The sequence below is a fragment of the Gavialis gangeticus genome, unplaced genomic scaffold (assembly GCF_001723915.1).
Source record: "Gavialis gangeticus isolate Ggan-Ray unplaced genomic scaffold, GavGan_comp1, whole genome shotgun sequence".
In the NCBI taxonomy this organism is placed as follows: Eukaryota; Metazoa; Chordata; order Crocodylia; family Gavialidae; genus Gavialis; species Gavialis gangeticus.
The window spans coordinates 106,563,746-106,584,202 of record NW_017729024.1 but is presented as its reverse complement, the minus strand read 5'-3'; the positions used below and the strand labels follow the sequence as shown (position 1 = coordinate 106,584,202).

The 20,457-nt window shown below is 42.8% G+C and overlaps 1 protein-coding gene across 11 annotated transcripts in view; it reads left to right on the top strand.

Moving 5' to 3' along the window:
• Positions 1–20,457, top strand: part of ADAMTSL1 (ADAMTS like 1) — a 936,448-nt gene that overhangs the window by 869,648 nt on the left and 46,343 nt on the right. For all 11 annotated transcript variants that reach the window (XR_002097365.1, XR_002097366.1, XM_019517531.1 and 8 more), the window contains 2 exons: positions 763–1,900; positions 10,837–10,964. Coding sequence is in view for 9 of the 11 variants with exons in the window: in XM_019517531.1 (XP_019373076.1) it covers positions 763–1,900; positions 10,837–10,964 (1,266 nt within the window). In the remaining 2 variants the exon portion in view is untranslated. The remainder of the gene's footprint in view (positions 1–762; positions 1,901–10,836; positions 10,965–20,457) is intronic.

The following is a 20,457-nucleotide window of genomic DNA, read 5'->3' as shown; positions in this document are numbered from 1 at the left end:
ACAGTCTGACAAAGGGAAGGGTAAAACTGAATCTGGCACTAACTCTGCAATGCGCTGAACCAGAACTGCAGATCCTGATCCTTCTTTGGGTGGGGTGGAGAGGAGAAGCAGAGGTTTTGAATGCTCAGAACAAAATACTATGATTCAAGACAGTCATTACCAATAATATACCTTCCCAGCTTTCCTCTGTGCTTCCCAGGGAGGAAAGTCTTTTTTGTTCAGTTGTCTGGATAGAAATCTGGAAGCTTCCACATAACTAATGAAGTCTAATATTATCCACCCTAGAGTTTTAACTCTACTCCAAACAGATTTGTTCTGTTTAATACTAATCCCTGAGGTTGTAACACTTTCACTCCTCCTCACTGCCTTAAGCTCTAATGTTGTGGTGCCTTACAGGTTTTGAGTGGTAAACATTTAACAAGGGGAACTCTCTTTTCCTTTGACTTTATTTATGTATTAAGCTACATTCTTCATGTAAATACTTTAACAACAGGAACTGAATTTTCCCCAGAATTTCCTCCCATCTTCAACACTCCTATCCCTGGCACTTGGGCTTCCACTTCTAACCTCAGCAGAGTGACATTTGTGTTGCTAAATAGCACCTTATTCATTCTTGCATTTTGACAGTGGTAACTTAATGTTCAGCAGCTGGTCACCAGTTACTCCCATAAAATGTAATTGGTGAAATTATTGCCTGTGGCAAAGCAAGCTGCTTGTTTTGCTTAAGAGCACCACATATTAATAATGTTAATTATATTTTAGGGCACAACAGGCCAGCTCAGAAGCAAAGCCCTCATATTGTGGCTGTGAAGAAAGTTTACATCCAGACAAGGAAACAGAAAAAACTTCACTTTATCGTGGGTGGCTATGCCTACCTGCTGCTCAAAACCTCTGTTGTCCTCTGGTGCCCAGTGAGAAGGTTCCGTAAATCAATGATCACCTGGGAAAAGGACAACAAACGACTCATCAGCTCTGTTCATGTCACTGTTGCACCATATGGGTACATGAAAATCCACCGTTTGAAGCCTTCAGATGCTGGAACCTACATTTGCACAGCAGGGCCAGCACAGGAACATTTTGTGATTAAACTGATTGGAGGCAACAACAAACTCATCACCCCATCATCTGGGATCAGGGAGGAAGAAGCCATGAGGAAGGCCAATATAAACGAAGCTTTACGTATGCAAGAGAAACATCAGAATGGAATTATCTTTAATGGAAGCAAGGTCGAAAAACGAGGGCATCTTACTGAACCGAGTAGCCAATACGATGAGCTTATCTCAAAGCTCCTGGAGCAGAGATGTTGGCCTGGGGAAAACTTGGAGACGTGGGAAACTCAGGACTCTACAGAGAGAAATGCTTCTTCAGAAGAGGACCAGAGTCAGGAATACAGCCTTCCATTTACCATGGTTGCTGAGCAGAAAATCTTGGATGATATCATCAGGAATTTGTCTCAGCAGCCTGAAGAACTTAAGGATGTCTACACAAAACAACTCATTGTACAGCTGGCCCATGACATTTTCAAGAGCCATTTGGAATATCAGGATTCTATATTCAAAGCACAGGACAGAAGAATCAATTTAGCTTCAGTAGAGTACCCTTTCCACAAACACGTTTCTGGATTCACCAGCTCCTTGAGAACATCGTCTGCTGAAGCACACTTATCCACATCTATAGAGCTGGCAAATGGCTTACAAAGGCCCCATCGAAAGCCTGCTATCCTCAGGAAGATTTCAGCAGCACAGCAACTCTCAGCCTCAGAAGTTGTTACCCATTTGGGACAAACGGTAGTCTTAGCTAGTGGGACACTGAGTGTACTACTTCACTGTGAAGCCATTGGAAACCCAAAGCCTATGATAAGCTGGGCTAAGAATGGAGTGGAGGTGAAATACAATAATAGGTAAAAGAAGTTATTTTAGCTGTAAGCACCAAATGCATTCAGTTCTGCCCTTTTATATTGCCTCTTTATGTGACAAATAGAACTATAGCTAGGTTGCATAGCATGGAAAAGACAAGGTCTACTTGTACATAGCAACAAGCCACACTTTAATTCTGCAGCAAGTCCCTAGATTCTCAGCAATCTGGTCTGGTTGATGAGGGATTCTGCGGTAGATTTATGTAAATTAAAAGAGAGGTTTTCATCTAGTTAATTATGTAAATGATTACTAAAATCAGTACAGTACTCTGAGTTGTTTATGTTAACATTTTTAACTTCCTTGGCTATACAGGTACAGAGTATAACTTTGGTTTGTGGGTAAACACATTTCCTGGATATTTCAGCTACTATCATCAACAGTGAAAGACTGAATTACTAAATTGTCATCTTTAGGTCCAGTTAACCAGTTAAGATGTCTAGAGCAGGTCAGAGGTCTCAGAGCTCTTGGTTTAGGCCCTTTTCATATTTAGATATACATGCAGTTCTCGAACTTGTTTGCTGGTGTGACATCACATCAGATCAAGCATGGTAAAATCAAAACTGATGTCATAAAGTTGAAACAGGGTGTCAATTTGTAAACGCTGTAAGTGCGAAACATTGTAAGTCGAGGACTGCCTGTATGTTAATAAGTCACTTTACTCTTGGTATGCATTTTCAAAGGGTTGGAGTATTACCTGTATTAAAAAAAAAAGTTGACGGAGTACCATTTTTAGCAAGAAGTGGATTGTGTAATTACTGGTGAAGGCCTAGTCTCCACTGCAAAATAGTACTACCTTTGTAACTGTGTTCTAACTGTGGCTAGATTTGCAGAGTACAGGCCTTAGATGTTTTCCATTCCTAGGGGTTGTGTGCAACTGGCTTACAATGTGGTTGCAATATAGTTTCTTACAATCACCAGTTGCCCATTTTTATTATAATAATGTTTAGAAACTGTTCAAACCATAGGAGGAAGACAGTCTTGATCTTAAACATGGTTTCACCTACCTGGCTATTCTCAAAAACTCCTGGGCTGTACTGGAGAACCAGTCTTATTTGACCACTACTGTGTTTGAAAATGGTTGTCAGTCACATTTATGTCTAATGTGGCAGAACCATGTTTGACAGCTATTTTCAACCATCATTGTCATTAGCCCAACCCAATGCTCCACGGTCTTAACCTTCTGCTCTGACTTGATGTATTCTGACATATACAGCAACATTTAAAATGAAGTGATATATCCATAGGTGTTGCCTGAGAACATGTGAAAGAACAAATACCATCCAAGGCTCGGGTGTTAATTTTCTAATTGCTGGAGTGCTTTTATACTTAGTGGGCACATCTACATAAGAGACTGACTGTGCAGTAGCCAAAAAATATTTTGCGGTAGCACATCTCAGCACAGACAGTGCTAATACGCTACGGCACAGTGTTATTAGGCTACTGTGCAGTAGCATCACCCAAAAGACATTCACCAGCCCTACTGCACAGTAACTCCAGTTACTGTGCATTTATTTAGTACTTGTATTAGTACAGCATATGTACAGTAACTGTGCACTTATTTAGTACTTGCTAATACAGGTACTAAATAAACGCACAGTAACAACTGTGAAGTAGCATCTCGTGTAGATGCACTCACTGTGTATGGCCTTTAACCTTAGGTGATTTGGCATCCTTCAAATAAACTATTTCTCTGATACGTAGAACTTTATGCAGGTGGTATTAGTGTTGTTTTGTGGCTGACTGATAGAAGCAGATTGGGCTTCAGTGCTAGCCATCATTCATTCCTTTAGAACTGAGCTGGGGTCAGGTTTTTTGTTTATTGTAGTTGAGTTTTTTTTCCATGGCATTTTCACTAGGGAACAATTTATGTGAAAAGATGGATGGGAAAAAGAAGGGTTTGAAAAAGCTGTATTTTTAGTTAGCCCCTCCACATTTGGAAGTGTTGCTTTAAAAAAAGTATTTTTTTTTATTTAAAATGTCACAAATATGTAATTGTAAAAAGAATGCTGTCTCTTATCTTGGATTATTTCCTAAATGGGAAGAAATATACAGACACAAACCCTTAGACTGACCCTTCAATTTACAACAAATTCCTCAGAGCAGTATGAAAGACTAGAACATAATGACCATTATTTACACACACACTCACATGCACGCACATGCGCACACGCGCACGCACACAGAAACACACTTTTATATGCTAGTTATGTGTTCAACTATGTGTTGATAGCATACTTCTGTCTTGTATACATTCAGGATTTTATAGTTTACTCTTTTTTTGTGAAACTGTGCTACATAAGGGTAGGTGATGATGTGCTTGGAGGCAGCTATATTAGCTGATGTTGTTCAAGCCAAAAGTCCAAGAATCTGCTGCCAGATTCCTTCTACATAAATTATACGCCTGAGGTTAAACATCTAAATCTGGTTACCAGGGTCAGCCTGGGAAATGAGAAGAAACATGGATTTGACTCTCAAAGCTAAAATTAATTTCAAGTACTGTCACTGTGGAACATATAGTGAATTCTTGATTTATCATAGGTGCAGTTTGTCCTTCAGGTTGAGATATACATTTAGTTTGTTTGCTCCTTTCTCACTTCTCTGGTTGAAACTCGTGCAGTCTCAACAGTTGCTGTAATTTACTGCCACTTGCAGTGTCATTGCCCTTTCAATAGTGCTTTTTCTGGGTCTGTTCTTGTGTCTTCCTGGCAGAAAGATTGCTAGGTTTTCCAAAAACAAACAAACAAACAAAACCCGAAACCTGTTTTTTTTTGTTTTAAGAACAAGAATGCGTCTCTTGTGGAAACCACATGCAGTCTCAATCAAGACTTGGGCTATGGCATATATTTGGTTGCATATAGTCCTGTGAAAATATCATCCTGGCACCCAAAACATTTCATGCACAGATTTCCATTGCCAGTGGTTACATCCTGTTGTAAATATGCCATCAAGTGATTTTTCTGTTTGAAACTAGTGTGATTTTTTTTGTGGCATGATTTAAAGAAAGTGTAGGTTACGCAAAGTCCATCTGTGGTTTATGCTGGATATTAAACCCATGTAAAACAGTGTATATATATCCTGTCCCATATAAGCAACTATGTTTTAGCAACATATGTTTTACTGTTTTGTTGGTAAAGAACAAGGATTTTGGAAATTTAGTTTGGAGGCTGTATTTATTGCATTGTATGTTGCAACCTTGCATTAAGTCCAATTTGGCTGACATAACATCAAATGACATGTTATATTTCTGGCTAATCAGACAACAGATTACTATTATATGCTCAAATTTGCTATCAGAATTCAGTGTAGGGACACACAATTTATCTAGTAGTCCATTGTACCTTAGCAGCCTTGCCTCAAGGGACTAGGCATTGCTCAGCCTTTCTCTGCCATCTCTCTTCCTCCTAGTGGTGTGGGGGGAAATGCTAATCAGCAGTAACCAGATTTTCAGACATGCTGAGCATCAATAACTTCAAAATTAATATCAGCTGACTGAGCACAGCATATTTAAAAGTCATGGTGACTGGTATGATGATGGGTGCTTTACAACAGTGTTCATTTCTTGACTCAAGACCCACTTGCTGGCTGCCAGTTGGCTGTGTAAATGAAAGCAGAAGTAAAGTTGTCTCCTACTGTAGCACTAGGAGTTATAAAATAGCCCAAGTGTAACCACTAGGTGTGCCTGAGTTTCTGCTGTCTCTCAGCTTCATTTTCTGCCAACCACATCAAGAAGAGAGAGTTAATTTGCCAACTAACCTCACTTTAATAGGAAAGGAGGAAGAGTGTATGTACTGCTTGCCTCATCTACAGGGGCACTGAAAAAGGAGACTCTTGACTGGTGATCCTCACATTCTTTTGCTGTTTGGTTTGTCTGTGTATTGAGATCATAAGATCCTGTGTCAAGGCTCAGTATTTGGTGGCTTGCACAGCACTGAGCACACTCTTGGCATTTAACATATAGACATGAATAATGTCAGTAGCTTTTAGACACAGTGGTCAGTTTGAACTGGTAGCTATTATCTAACCCCAAGCACCCCTCAGTCAGCCTGTAACTATCCAGAGGCTCCATGGTATATTCCACTGAATAAGTATATCTCTTGAGCTCTTGGTTGAATAAAAGATATCACCTCTACCACAAGTTCTGATTTCTCTTGAGTGTTGGTTTGTATGCTCTTTTTGTGAGAGACAGCACAAGCTAAAAAAAAACCCAAATCAATAGTGTTTCTTGTTTACTCAAACTAAACATGTCTTGTAAGTATCTAAGTATTATATCATTTCTTTTGTTGGAAATATTTTGAATATGGGAACCTGATAATAAGACGATTCTTTAAGAAGCCTCTATGTTTTGCAATCACTAAACAAGCAGAATCACACTACATGCAGCTTCTACATCAGTCACTTGTCAGATGCCATTTGAATTAGTCACTGGACTGTGTCATGTAAAATATATTGTCTTGCTGCCTATGGAGCGTAGTACAACCAAGATTAGACTACTTAGATGTTAAGGAAGCTGGGGTATATTTGTTGCAAAAATGAGATTTTTGAACTAGTAGAGGTGATGAAAGGGATTGCTGCATCTGATAAGTAGTTCAGGAACCTAACACAAGTAGGAAAATCAGAGTAAATGGGAATCTTGGGCAGAATAGCTCATGAAGAGGGTAATAACATGGGATAAGTTCCCAAGGAAAGCAACTGAAAAAAAAAAGTATTAATGGATTTAAGAAAAATATAGATTTGTTTTTGGAGAAAAGGGAGAGACATAGGAAAATCAGATTTATTTTAAAGACGCGCGAGTTGAGCTTAATTGGACTTTCCATGTACCTGAAAGTATTTGCATTGGATCCTCAGCTGATTTAAATCAACATAGCTTCATAATACCAATCAAGTCAATGGATAACAGATGAGGATTTGGCCCCTTTATGTTTTAAAACATGTAATATTAAGCAACTGTTGCTAAAAATGGAACATGCTAAATTAAAGGAATGTTTCCCGGGCCAAGTAGAGATAAGAACATTTTCTAATAAGACAATGTCTGTTTTGCTTTGTTTTGTTTTTATGTGTTTGCTTCTGCTATATTAATTTAATCCTTGAATGGAAGGAACAATGTATCTAATCTAGTTTATGTATGTATATAAGGGCCCAGGGCTCTGTGCGTTCGTGTAATATTTTGGAAGAAAATGTCAAAGTTGTCTATGGAAAAAATCCCTTTCATGTGCAGATTGAACCAACAGGCATCTAATGGTTAAATGTGCATGCAGGGACACTGATTTGTAAGCAAGTGTAGTCTTATATGCCAAGAAATTTACTGGTTTCTGATGCAGTCTTAGTGGCTGAATGTAAATTTGCCCTTTTAGCTTGCTGAGCTTTAAGAAAAGACAGACTTTAATACTGAAGGACAGACTTCTCAATTTTTATTTTATTTTTTTTGCTATATATGCAAGTCTGCAGTTTAAAAACAAGTAGCATTTTTGTTTGTAAATGTACATTTCCCTAAGCAATTCCAAGACTTGGCTGCACAAACTGAATATGATGATTGTTGATGATGATAGTAATAGTAATGATAATTATTATAAAAGTAATAATAACAGTAGTAATGATAATAATTATGATTATTTTTAATGGCTTAGAGGAAATCTAACTCCTCTCTTTTGTTTCCAAATAGATTTCACTGGGTGGCCTTAACCTGGTTTTTTTAGTGTTGCTATCCTAGATCTCTAGCCTTGTGGTCCATAAGACAGAAGTTTCATTCAGAGGGAAAAAAATCTCATCAACTCAGGGCTTAAGACCATATATCTTGGATGGACTTTTTTCTTCTACTTTTCTTTTCATTCCCCTGCCTTCACCCTTGTCTCTTTCAGTCACTGTTCTGGCTAAGGGCTTTATATAGAATAGCTGCTAAAAGTTGCTGGTGAGAAAAGCACATTTGTCAATAAGTTTTGACAATTTTACATCGTTTTTACGAAGAATGAATGAAGATAGGTTATATATTCCTAGCATAAAAGGATATATCTAGTTTGGCACTTGGCCACAGAAGTATTGATTAAACTCTGAGGATCATATTCTGCTTTAATGTATGCAGGTAAGTGTAAATCTGGAGTCAGCTGAGTTATTGATGTAAAACTAGTTTGAGTGAAAGCCCAATTAAGGCTCTAAGTTTGTCCAATGGTTGCACAGTCTTGGTGAGCAGACCAGGAGTCTGGTGACCTGAATTCTAGTTGCAGCTGGGTGATGATGGCCACTTGCTGCATTTCTCTGTGCCCAGGCATAATAGCTCTTACGATTTTTCATTACTCTTCTGATATTAGATGTTTTTCTCTTAAAGCCCTGGTCTCCAGGCTGAGAGAGAATCTCATTTTTCATTATAAATGAACAGGCAGGTTCTAACCCTCCTAATTTCAGAGAATGGCTTGCAAATTGCATGAAAAAAAGAAGGGGGAAAGAACTCACTTGTTTTAAAACCTTATGATTTTAACTTAATCTTATGGTGAAGGGGGGAGGGGGAAAGAAGGTACGTAATTATTGATGTTTTGTATACTTGCAGTTGATGATAATAATGATGTCTCACTTCATCTGTTAAGAATGTGAGCTCTTTATACTAGGAACTGTCTCTTTGGATTTGTAAAATGCCTCACAAAAGCCTCAAATGCAGCTGTGGGCAGTAGCATGATCGTGAGTAGGTGAGCAGGGCATGAGTCCTGCCTGCTGCCTATGGGAGGGAGGTGCTGGAACAGAGCTAGGGGGACTTGTCCTTCTGTTCTTCCCTTCCAACCTCACCCCAGCATCCTCACATCTTACCTTCAGTAGCTCTGGCCCTGACATTAGGGAAGGTAGGGAAGTGGCACAGAACCAGAGGGAGATGTCACCTTGTTTTTATAGCTGAAAACCAGTGAGGTTTTTAGCCACACAACATGCGTGTTGGCAGTCAGAAAGGAGTGATATTTCCCCCAGAAGCTGTTATGGGTGGATCCAGGATCATGGTTAGAGGGAAGAGAGCTCAGTGCACATGTGAAACATGCCAAAGGGGGTGTGACTACACCCCCATCTGTGATGATGGATGTCAGTGAGCTCTCTGAGCTCACCAGCTGTTCAGTGTGAGGTCTGGCCAGATTCCTTGCTTTCTCACAGTTCTGGATCTGAGGAAATGAGTACTGCTACTGTTTACCCTTCCTCTCCCTCCTCCTCCCCAAATTCAGCAGCAGGGGATAAGAAGACAAACAGAGGCTGCAATGCTGAGCCCATTTTCATGAAGCTCCTCTGCCTTTTCTCCTTCTTTCCCCTCATGCTGAATTCAGGGTGGGGGCAGAGGGAGGAGAAGGGCAAACAGCTATGGTGCTCACCTCCAGGGTGCCAGAGCTGCATGAAAGCAGCATCTCCAGTCAGATCCTGCACTGACCAGCTGATGAGCTGAGAGAGCTCACAGCACATGCGGAACTGCCAGCAGGAGCTGCGCTGACATGTCAGTGAGTTCAGAAAGTTCACTGTGCATGCGGCACACAGCAGAAGGGAGCTGTGACACACTGCCTCACCCCCTAGAGCTGCCTTTGGCAGCAGTGAACCTCCACCCACTGCTGCTGCTCTTCCTTCCCTGCTGCTGACACCAGGGCCAGAGCCACTTTAAGGACAGTTCAGGGAGGTGAGGAGCAGGGAAGGCAGGGGGTGCAAGGAAATAGTGGGGGCAGGCACAGTATTGCTTGGGGCACAGTACTCAGTTATGCCTCTGGTCACAGCCTTGCATCATTACTATAATGCCAGCAATAGTTAATTATAAAAGTTGTTACTTTTGGAAAGCTATAGCCCATATGAGAATTACTTCCTGCCCCTAACATGAGGAATGCAACTACCCAGCTGGAATACATAATTTCCCTGAAAACTTTTTTTTTTTAAGTGCAGTGGTTGTATCAGTTTAACAAAGGTGAGAGCCTCTTAACTATCTCCACTTTCCATCAGTTTTCTGAAATAGGTCAAAAGAGCAAACATATGATGTCACTAATGTTTGACTGAATAAAAACCTGTACTCCTGCACAGTGTGCTGTCTTTAGAAGATGGAGGAAATCATTTGTAGCCTCTCCTGCAATTATTCTGAAATGTGAATCATAAAGAAGGGCCTATAAATGTTATGAAGTATTTGTGGACATTACTAACAAAGGCCATAAACTTACAGTCCTTCTCTGCCTATGAACTAGGTTGCTCAAGGACTGGTACCATTCAAGCTTTGCATAGCTAGAACATTGCAAGGAATTGTAACTTGCTGCTCAGTGATCAGCTGGTTTTGCTTTAAAATAAGAGATATTTACCTATTCTCCATTTAAAAACTATTCATAGTGCCATAATCTGCTGTGGATTTCCCTTTGGAGGTGGGAGAGAGTGGGGTCACAAGATGCACTGTCCAAGACAAATATATTAAAAAGGATTTTCCTACTTTATTATTCTAAAGTCCATAAGGGTAGGTTTAGCAAGCTATTCTCACATGCCATTCCTCCTGTATTGAACTAATCTACCCTACCCTATAATATATGACTCATGAATCTAGGTACTTTTGTGGCATCTATTACCATAGTATCTGAGCAACTCTCATATTTCTGATGCATTTGTTCTCATAACATACCTAAGCATTAGTCAATGCTATGGCAAAACAGAGACCAGTGCCTCCCAAATTTTAGGCTTGCATCTTAACTTGAAACATTCGTCCTGCTCCACGTGCAATGTATACCAATAGGCTTGAAAATAAAATTAATGTGCAAGTAATTGCAATCCATGGTGGCTACATAAGGTATTTGACCCTGCATTTCATAATTTACTTCCTCATTTACTTAAATTCCAAAGGCCCAAAGTGTAAGAAATGACCTGTCATTCTACATACATTTAAAAGAAACTCTAAAATCTAGCTAAGAGACTTTTGCTCCTCTGTTTCTCTCTTGTCCAGGATACTCCTTCAGCCTGATGACTCCTTGCAGATTCTAGCCCCAGTGGAAGCTGATGTGGGTTTCTACACTTGTAATGCATCCAATGCCTTGGGATCTGATTCTGTCTCCATTGCTGTCACTTTAGCAGGTAACAAGATGTTATTAGTGATTTCAGAATTCTTTATGCTGCACGTAAATTCCTGCAAAACAAGTATAGATGAGTTAGCTCAACCTTTTGGCCCCTGTAGCAGGACACTAACGTGCCTGCTACTCTGAGAGCAGAGGCAGGAACCCAGGTGCCAGTTGCCGTGACAACCGGTTAAGGAGGAATTGGCTGCACCTTGCACCTGGTTAGCTGACCGGAAGGGGCAGGGCTGGGCTGGGCTCCCATATGAATCGCAGGCCTGAGGCCAGGAGATCAGTTCCCTCCTGGCAGCCAAGGAGGAAGGGAGCTCTGCCGGAGGAAGCAGAGGGGAGAGGCCAGACTGCACAAGCAGCTCCTGATGCTGTTATGGGATGGAGTAGGGATTGAATGATATTTTAGCTGGGTGACTTGGAGTTTTGTTATAGCCCAGGGGCTTGTGTTTTGTGTTTTGCTTTTTCACTGGAGATTTAGGTGAGGCTATTGGGATTGGAGGATAGGGGACCCACGGCAGCATGGGAACGCCAGCCCCAGAGAGAGGGGCCAGCGAGAAGCCCCAGAAAGAGAGGGCGGTGAGAAGCCTCACAGAGAGTGGGCAACGGAGCACCAAGAAGGCGTGGAGCAAGACAGAGCAAGACAGGGCTGTGGAAAACCCAGGGAAGACAAGGGGAGGGCCAAATTACAACAAGGTCCAAATTAAACCATGTCAGTATCATCTGCGAGGCTTGGGCTTCGGTGTAGAGGAGGAAAAGGAGCTGCAGATACTGCCCCCTGGCACTGGGGCAAATAAATAGGCAGCTAATTAACAACCATTAATTAATTAAGAAGGCATGGCAGACAAGAAGGCAGGCGGTTGGCCCATAACAGGAGGGTGGGGTCACTGATAGACGGACTCCAGAAGAGAGACTCCTGTCACAATGGTGCATTGTGGAAGTTTTATACGGCAGTATGCATCATAGGACGCTGGTTTGCCAGTATGAAGAAAGGAACCCTTGTGTCCATGGGAAGAGAGATATGAGAACAGATGCTAATCCCGGACCCAGAGTCATGGCAACAAGTTTTGGATCAGCTACATCAATCAGTACAAGGCCTACTGGATCACAGGTGAAACTGAACAATCTCCCCCCGAACAAGAGGCTGAACAAGGGGTGGATGTCACCCATTTGTGGGAAGACGAACATTTCCAGTTGGAGAAGAGTCGGGAGACAGATTTTTGGTGCGCGTTGCAGGAACACCTAACCCAACGAAATAGCAAGATATTGAGACTGGAGCTGATGAAGACTACCCCGAGGTTTGAGGTAAGAAATGACCTCCTATACCAAATCAAGCAAGGGAAGCCTGAAGGAGGGGAGGTCGTACAGTTGTTGGTACCTCAGTAATATCAACGGGCCTTATTGAAGGTGGCTTATGAACTCCCTGTGGGTGGACATTTGGGCGGGGACAAAACTGAAGCACGGATTTGGATAAGATTTTTTTGGCCAGGATTGTTGTAGGAAGTGACGAGGTATTGTGCTTCATGTCCCGTGTGCCAGAAAGTGAACCCAAGGCACCCCCCAAAGGCTCCTTTAATTCCAATGCCTCTGGTCGAGGTTCCCTTTGAGAGGGTGGTGGTGGACATTGTGGGGCCACTTCCCCGAAGTAGCACCGAAAGCAGTACATACTAGTTTTACTGGATTATGCAACCCGGTACCCGGAAGCTGTGCCAATGCAGACAGTGTCCGCGCCAAAGGTGGTGAATGAACTTTTGAAGATATTCTCCCAAGTAGGACTCCCTAAAGAACTACTGATTGATCAGGGAATGAATTTTACATCACACGTGTTCGAGGGAGTGAGTAAAGTTTTGGGGATTATTGTTATTGTTTGCTGTAAGAGAGGCACCCCAGGCCTCAACTGGGTTTTCACCCTTTGAATTATTTTGCGGCCGGCAACCAAGGGGAATCCTGGATCTGATTAAAGAGAGTTGGGAAGAACAGCAGAGTAAAGGCCAGAACATCATCCAATACGTGATCCAACTGCGGGAATGCCTTGAAGCAGCTCAGAACATGGTTTTAGGAAATCTCAGAGAAGCCCAGCAATGACAAGTGAGACATTACAACCAAGGCACCCAGGAAAGGAAGCTTGACATGGGGGACCGTGTGTTGGTGCTATTGCCGGACGGTGAGAGTAAGTTACTTGCCCGGTGACAGAGACCCTATGAAATCATACGCCAAGTGGGGCCCATGGACTATGAGGTGTACCAGACAGATAAGCAGAAAAAGAAGCAGGTATACCATGTTAATATGTTGAAGTGGGAAGACAGGGAGTGTATGTACTTAGCCTCTCATCCCAAGGAATTAGAATTGGGACCCACGTTAACAGAGGGAAGTGGACCAGGTGACGTAGAATTGGCCCCGTGACTGTCAGAAGAACAGAGAAGACAGGCCGCTGAGCTAGTCAAGGAATATACAGATGTGTTCCAGGGAGCCCCTGGGGAAGCTCAGGGTGTGGTACACCGGATAAAGACTCCTCTGGACCAGGTGATCCATGAGAACTGGAGACGGATTCCCCAGCAACTTCAAAGCCAAATAAAAACAGATTGCAATGATGCTACAGAAAGGTATCATATGTGAATACTGGCAGAGCCCCATCATAGCAGTACCTAAACCCGATGGAAAAATCCGTCTCTGTATCGATTTCCGAAAGGTGAACGCAGTGGCTAAGTTTGATGCCTATCCGATGCCGAGAGTGGACGAACTGGTGGAAAACATCGGGCAAGCTTGCTACATTTCCACTGTAGATCTGACAAAAGGTTACTGGCAGGTTCCCAATTGTGCCCAAAGATCAAGAAAAGACAGCATTCGCCACCCCATGGGGTCTCTTCCAGTTCCAACGCATGCTGTTCGGGTTACATGGAGCCACGGCTATGTTTCAGTGGTTAATGGACAGAGTTTTGGTTCCCCATGGGGGTTACGCCACAGCCATACATTGATGATATTATTATATAGACTGAGAACTGGGCTGAACACCTCACCTCACTGAGAGCAGTTGTGCAAGACTTGAGAAGGGGCAGGCTGACAGCCAATCCAAAGAAACGTACGATAGAAAAAAAGGAAACACAATACCTGGGGTTCCTAGTAGGAAGTGGGAAGGTGAGACCTTTGTTGAGCAAAGTGGAGGCGTTGCGAAGATATCAAGCACCTCATAGTTAAAAAACAAGTGAGGGCTTTTTTGGGGCTAGCCAATTATTATAGAAAGTTTGTACCTCACTTTGCGGATTTAGTAGTGCCTTTGATGGAGATGATAAAAGCAGGGGCTCCAACCAAAGTGAGGTGGACGCCGGAGGCGGAGAAGGTGTTCCAAGTGGTGAAGGATGCACTATGCTTACAACCACTCCTATATACCGGATTTTAATAAACCTTTTCTGGTGCAGACCAATGCATCAAATGTGGCTATCAGAGCAGTATTGGTTCAGAGAGAAAGAGGAGAAGAGCGCCCTATAGCCTACATAAGTAGGAAATTACACCCACCAGAACGAAGTTACGCCACGATAGAGAAGGAGTGTTTGGCAATTAAGTGGGCTATTGAAACACTCCAATATTATTTGTTAGGGCAGCGGTTCACGCTGATCACCAATCACACGCCCCTACGCTGGTTGCAGAGCATGAAAACGGACAATGCAAGACTGATGAGATGGGCCTTTAGTCTGCAACCATATTGCTTTGAGTTAAAGCATCACCCTGGAACCCAGAATATAAATGCCAATTTCTTCTCAAGACAATATGAGGAAGAAGAGGGGCTAGGAGAAACAAAGGGATTCTGGATGAGAGAGAAGAGCGGGGGGTTGGTAAGAAGGAACCCAAACCTTGTTACTAAGAGGCAGGGTGACCCCTCCAAGTCTGGAACCTTCCAGGCAGGGCCAGCCAGTCGGGCAACAGGAGAAGGAATTTCAAGATCTTACAGATGGTGGAGAAGGACAGAGGGGTGGCAGAGAGATGGGCTCCCAACAACTACGGTAATATGCCTGCCGTCTTGGTCAGAAGGATATGCCATGCCCAGAGCCATCCTCACGATCATTTCAAAGCATAGAGAAAAGACAGGCCTAAGTGGCACCCTACCAAGACTGGCTAATGTGGGGGGGAATTACCTGTGTCAGGGTAACTCCCACAAAATCCCACATGGTGCAACCTTGGGGAAAAGGCGAGTAGGAGGCGCCTGAAAACCTCCACCTCCCGAGTTACCAGGTGACTGAAGAAAGGCTGAGAGAAGCCCAGGACCAGGGCTGTACCTGCAAAATGTGAGGACCCACCCAGGTGAGTGAGGGCCTTAACGGGGGAAGGTGTATAGCAGGACACTAAGGTGCCTGCTACTCTGAGAGCAGAGGCAGGAACCCAGGTGCTGGTTGCCATGATGACTGGTTAAGGAGGGAATTGGCCACACCTTGCACCTGGTCAGCTGACCAGAAGGGGCAGGGCTGGGCTCCCATATGAATCGCAGGCCTGAGGCCAGGAGTTCAGTTCCTTGCTGGAAGCCAAGGAGGCAGGGAGCTCTGCCAGAGCAAGCAGAGGGGAGAGGCCTGACTGCACAAGCAGCTCCTGATGCTGTTATGGGATGGAGTATTCTCTGGTAGAGATTGAATGATGTTTTAGCCGGGTGGCTTAGAGTTTTGTTATAGCCCAGGAGCTTGTGTTTTGTGTTTTGCTTTTTCACCAGAGGTTTGGGTGAGGCTATAAGGGGTTGGAGGAGGCCTCATAGGGGACCTACAGCAGCATGGAAACTCCAGCCCCAGAGAAAGAGGGTGCAGCAAGAAGCCCCAGAGAGAGAGGACAGCGAGAAGACCCAGAGAAAGAGGGCAGTGAGAAGCCTCACAGAGAGTGGGCAGTGGAGCGCCAGGAAGGCGCAGAGCAAGACAGGGCTATGGAAAGCCCAGGGAAGATGAGGGGAGGGCCAAATTACAACAAGGTCCAGATCAAAACACATCAGTATCATCTGCGAGGCTTGGGCTGTGGTGAGGGGAGGAAAAGGAGCCGCAGATAGTGCCCCCTGGCACCGGGGCAAATAAATGGGCAGCCTCCTGCTGATTAACATCCATTAAGTAATTAAGATCAAGGCATGGCAAGAGAGAAGGCAGGTGGTTGGCCCGTAACAGGAGGGCGGGGTCACCAATAGACTCCAGAAGAGACACTCCTGTCAAAGTCCCATTGGTCAGATGACTGACGTGAGGCCAGTCCATGAGCCAGATTCAGCCTTGTACACTAGGACTGAACCCTGCACCACCCCCATGTGCCAGGAACAGGCTTTCACACCAACCCCACACAATCCCAAATGCTGAGATCAGGCCCTGTATTCTGGGATTGGGCTCTAGGGTCCCACATCACCCCAGCCCAGCACACTGGAATTGGGGGATCAGGGTCCCACACCTGCCCTGTGTGCTTGGATCAGGCCCTGAATGTTGGAATGGGCCTCTGGGGCCCCATGCCACTCCTGTGTGTAGGCTATACTTTCCAGCCTACAGGGCTCCCTATGGGTCTGCCTCTGCTCCCCTGCCACCAAATTTTGGAGCCTTGTGGGCTGGATGACCTGGCACCAGAGACCAGATCTGGCCCACAGGTCATGTTCAGATCTCAGGTAACTAAAATGGAAAACAAAGTCCTAAAAATTATATTAAACTCTTCTAAGTAGCCCCCAAAATGCATAATCTTTCCCCTGATCTCCACCTAACAAAGTATCCCTTAGGAAAAATACTGGAAAGAAAGATAGGACTTGTATCATAGTCTGAAAATAAGTTCTGGCTCTACCAAACAGAGACTGAAAATGAATAGAGCTCCCTCTCTATAGCCCCTATGACCACCTCACATCCATAATCAGGATCATAGGATAGGTAGGACCTCTTGGGCCCTTAAAACCAATCCCTATAAACATGTCATATAATCCCTCTCATAAAATAATCAGATTCCATCTAAGACCTATTGAAAAGGTGTTCCAGAGTGTCATTGCTCTTCATGGTTATAAATTAAATGGGACCTATTAGATTAAATGTGAAAATGGACACAAATGTTATTCCCTACCATGTCTACCCTTGTAGTCCCTATCATTCCTGAACTTTGCTTCATTATCAGTATGTCTGGTAGCTGTAACACCTGAAAAAAAGTAGGTGGATTGAGCAAAGAGATATATTGAATCAAGACCTAAAACCATCAGACCATGTCCCAGGGTCAGGCTCCCAGCTCCATGCACAGAGGGTCCATGTATTAACAGTTTGCATTTTCAAATTAACAAAGGGATTTCATCACCACCCTTACATAGAATGCATCTTACAGGGTTCTAGTTGCTGTCGTATCCATCCTGCAAGTGCTGAATGCCCTCATCATGATCCAGAAAAGACATTAAGTATGAATGCTACTTTAAACATCTGAATGTTTTCACTGATGTCAGTGCAACTGTTCAGGTGGTTAAAGTTAAGCAAGTATTAAGTATTTGCTGGATTTGAGCCAATGCACTTAACACCTTACAGAATCAAGCCTTGTATCCTGTCTGTCTGTTATGGCCAAAGCATGGCCAAAATCCTTCCATCTGCTGGCAAATAAAGGGTTGTGAAGGATTAGCTTTCTGGTTTATATTTACCCAGTAATGGTTCAGTTCTACCCCAGACTAAGTATATTTTGTTCATTTAAAGTATAATGCTAATGAAAACCTGATGGGGAGGGGGGGAACAAGAGAATTGTGAGATTGGGTTTGAATCCATTTTTTGGAAATAAATCAATAGAGAGCTCCAGTAGGTTCAGAGAGACAGCAGGTAAAGAGAAGAGGAAGTGAAAGGGCAGTGAAAGGTGAAATGGGGAAATTGTTGCAAAAGATGGAGACTGTGACAAAGGGAGAGTCATAGCCAAAGAGATGGTAAGGGAAGTGGCATCTATTTGCCACAGAGGAAAAGCAAGAAATATTTCTGGAAAATTGTCAATAAGGTTGTATCACTTGAAGTTCTACGACTAACATTGCAGTCTTCTCGCATTTCACTACTTCCCCACTCTAGTATGTGTCTAAGCAAGCAACAGCAGCCAGCAAGATAGTTGTTGACTATAGAGGCATAGGTATACATACCACTGGGTTTTGAAATGGGTGGCTCTTGATTTGGGGAACAGTGGGACAGACACAGAAAATGCAGTGATGGCCTGGGATGAAAACAGCTCTTTCACTTTAAGTAATAAAGTTGATTGGCAAGACTGGAAAGATACTTCACCCAACCCATGAAGCAGAATCAGCTAGATCACTTGGAGTGAAAAAGGAGGAGTTAAATCCATTTTAAGCAAAGGTTTAAATATTTAAAGGTAGGAAAAACTAAGGGAGTGATTCTACTTACATCAATGCAAATCTACATCCAATATCTCTGTTGAATTCAGTGGTGTCATCCTTCTCTAAAACTTGTGGAAAGCCCTAAAATATATGTACAATACTATGAATACCACACAAAGCTCATATGAATATTACTCTGGAGTTACACATGGAGATAGATTTCATTTTCAGTTCTAAAGCTGTATACTTTGTGAAATAGCAACATGAACAAGTTTTGCTTTCTTTACGGTCCTAATGAGTGAATCCCTAGGGTTTGGAAGTCCTTTCAGTCAAATCAGCATTCAGATCCCAAGCGATTTCTGGAAACAAATCCTTCTCAGACTGTAGAAAGGCATATGCAATGTTCAGCATTGGACTTTAAATACCATCAGCCCTTCTTTTAGAAGTAATTATTAGGGTGATAGCTTGATTTTTCCATAACTTAATAACAACTCAAACCTCCTGGTCTTGTTCTTGGTTGGTGCTGAGCTCCTGCAAGGCACTCCTCCCATCAGGAGTTGAGGATTCTCAGCATCTTGTAAAACGAGGCCACAGTTACAGGGCTCAGATAACGTGTAGGTTTTAAATTGAGTCAGCAAAACTATTTTGGCACAAAACAGGTCTTTTCCTAAGAGAACTGAAAGCTTGAATGTGTTTTTAGAGGAATTAGAACATGCGAGGAAGGATTATTTCATTTTAAATAAAGGACTTGTCACTTGGCCCTTCTGATTAGTTTAGCAAATGCAGAGAGGGGAGAAATACACTTCCAGCTACTCTTTATTGGATAAAAAATTAACCAATTTTAATGTGATGATGGAAATCCCACTGGGAAAATAAAAAGTTAGTTGCCATTTGTGGTTTCTTGCCTTTTATGATTTTAGTTGCTACAGTAAAAGATACAAAAAGATACAAACTTTGCAAGCACTTCTGTCAAGTGAAATGTTTCTTCCTTCATATTACTCATAGATGATACACCATAGGCACCTAGATTGATACAGTAATGTTTCAATATAAAATATGCCTTTTAGCAGTTCTGGAAGTACTATGGATCCACATGGAAGTTTTAATTAGGGGCAACTGAAGGAGACTGGTCAAAATCAGATTTCCAAAATTGCAATTATTCAATCAAAACAAGTTTCATTTTTTCTCTCTCTCTCTCTCTGTCTTCCCTTTACCCACACTATCTAAATGTGTCCCACTCTGCTATCACTGCAGATTTATAGCCAGATTAAATCACTGGTACTCTAGATACCTGCCATCTGGAGTCACATGATGACATCAAAATCTAAGCTTTCATTAAAAACAATTTTGTTTCTAGCTTTTATGTTAGTGACGGTAAAATCAAGAACATGGTTTGAATGTCACTGAGGTAGGTAAGGTCTGCCTGCCTGAGCCTGCAGGCAACCTAATAAGACCATATCTCTGAGGGAGGTAACCCTTCCCTGTTCATCATGATGGGGGACACTGAAGCAGGCCCAAGACTGATAATGGTGCTGGGTGCACCCTGGGCATTTCTTTCAGTATGTGGAGTGTGAGAAGTGTATGTTTAACAAAGCCATTGTCTACCATGACCCAATTCAAGTGTAGCTGTGCCTTGAGTCTCAGCTGGGCTTAGCTACCTAAGTGCTGGACTTGCTGTGAATCCTGCCCTTTTCTCTCTCCTTCTAGATGCCTGCTGTTTGCATTAAGGGTGTCATCACCCAGTCAGGCTGAAGGTATCTTAGACTAGCATGCATGGGCTAGAAAAGCAAAGGGAGGGAAAGAACCTCAGTAGGTGGCAAACTTCTTTCATGATTGGAGGGAGCTACTCCTAAACCACCCCAGCCAAATGCTTAACCATTCACCTTTGAAAACCTCTGTTGAAGGGGATTCCACAACTCCCCTGGGAAGTCTATCCCACTGCTTTTGGTTTTCAACATTTCTAGCCCATGTTTTTCCAAGTCATTTATCAGACTGTTGCGTGGGACTTTATCAGAATTTTTATTAAAGTCCATGTACATAATCCTCAAGTTAAATTCAAATAGTAGGGTGGTCAATAGGGACTAATGCTTTGTCCCTCACTTTAGGTACAAGGTTACCTTGCTTTCTCACAATACTGATGCCATCTTATTTCTGTTACTGTCAGTTATTTCCTTCATTAACTCTAAAACCTAAACCTGAGATTATGGAAAACATGGCAGATGCTAAGGAA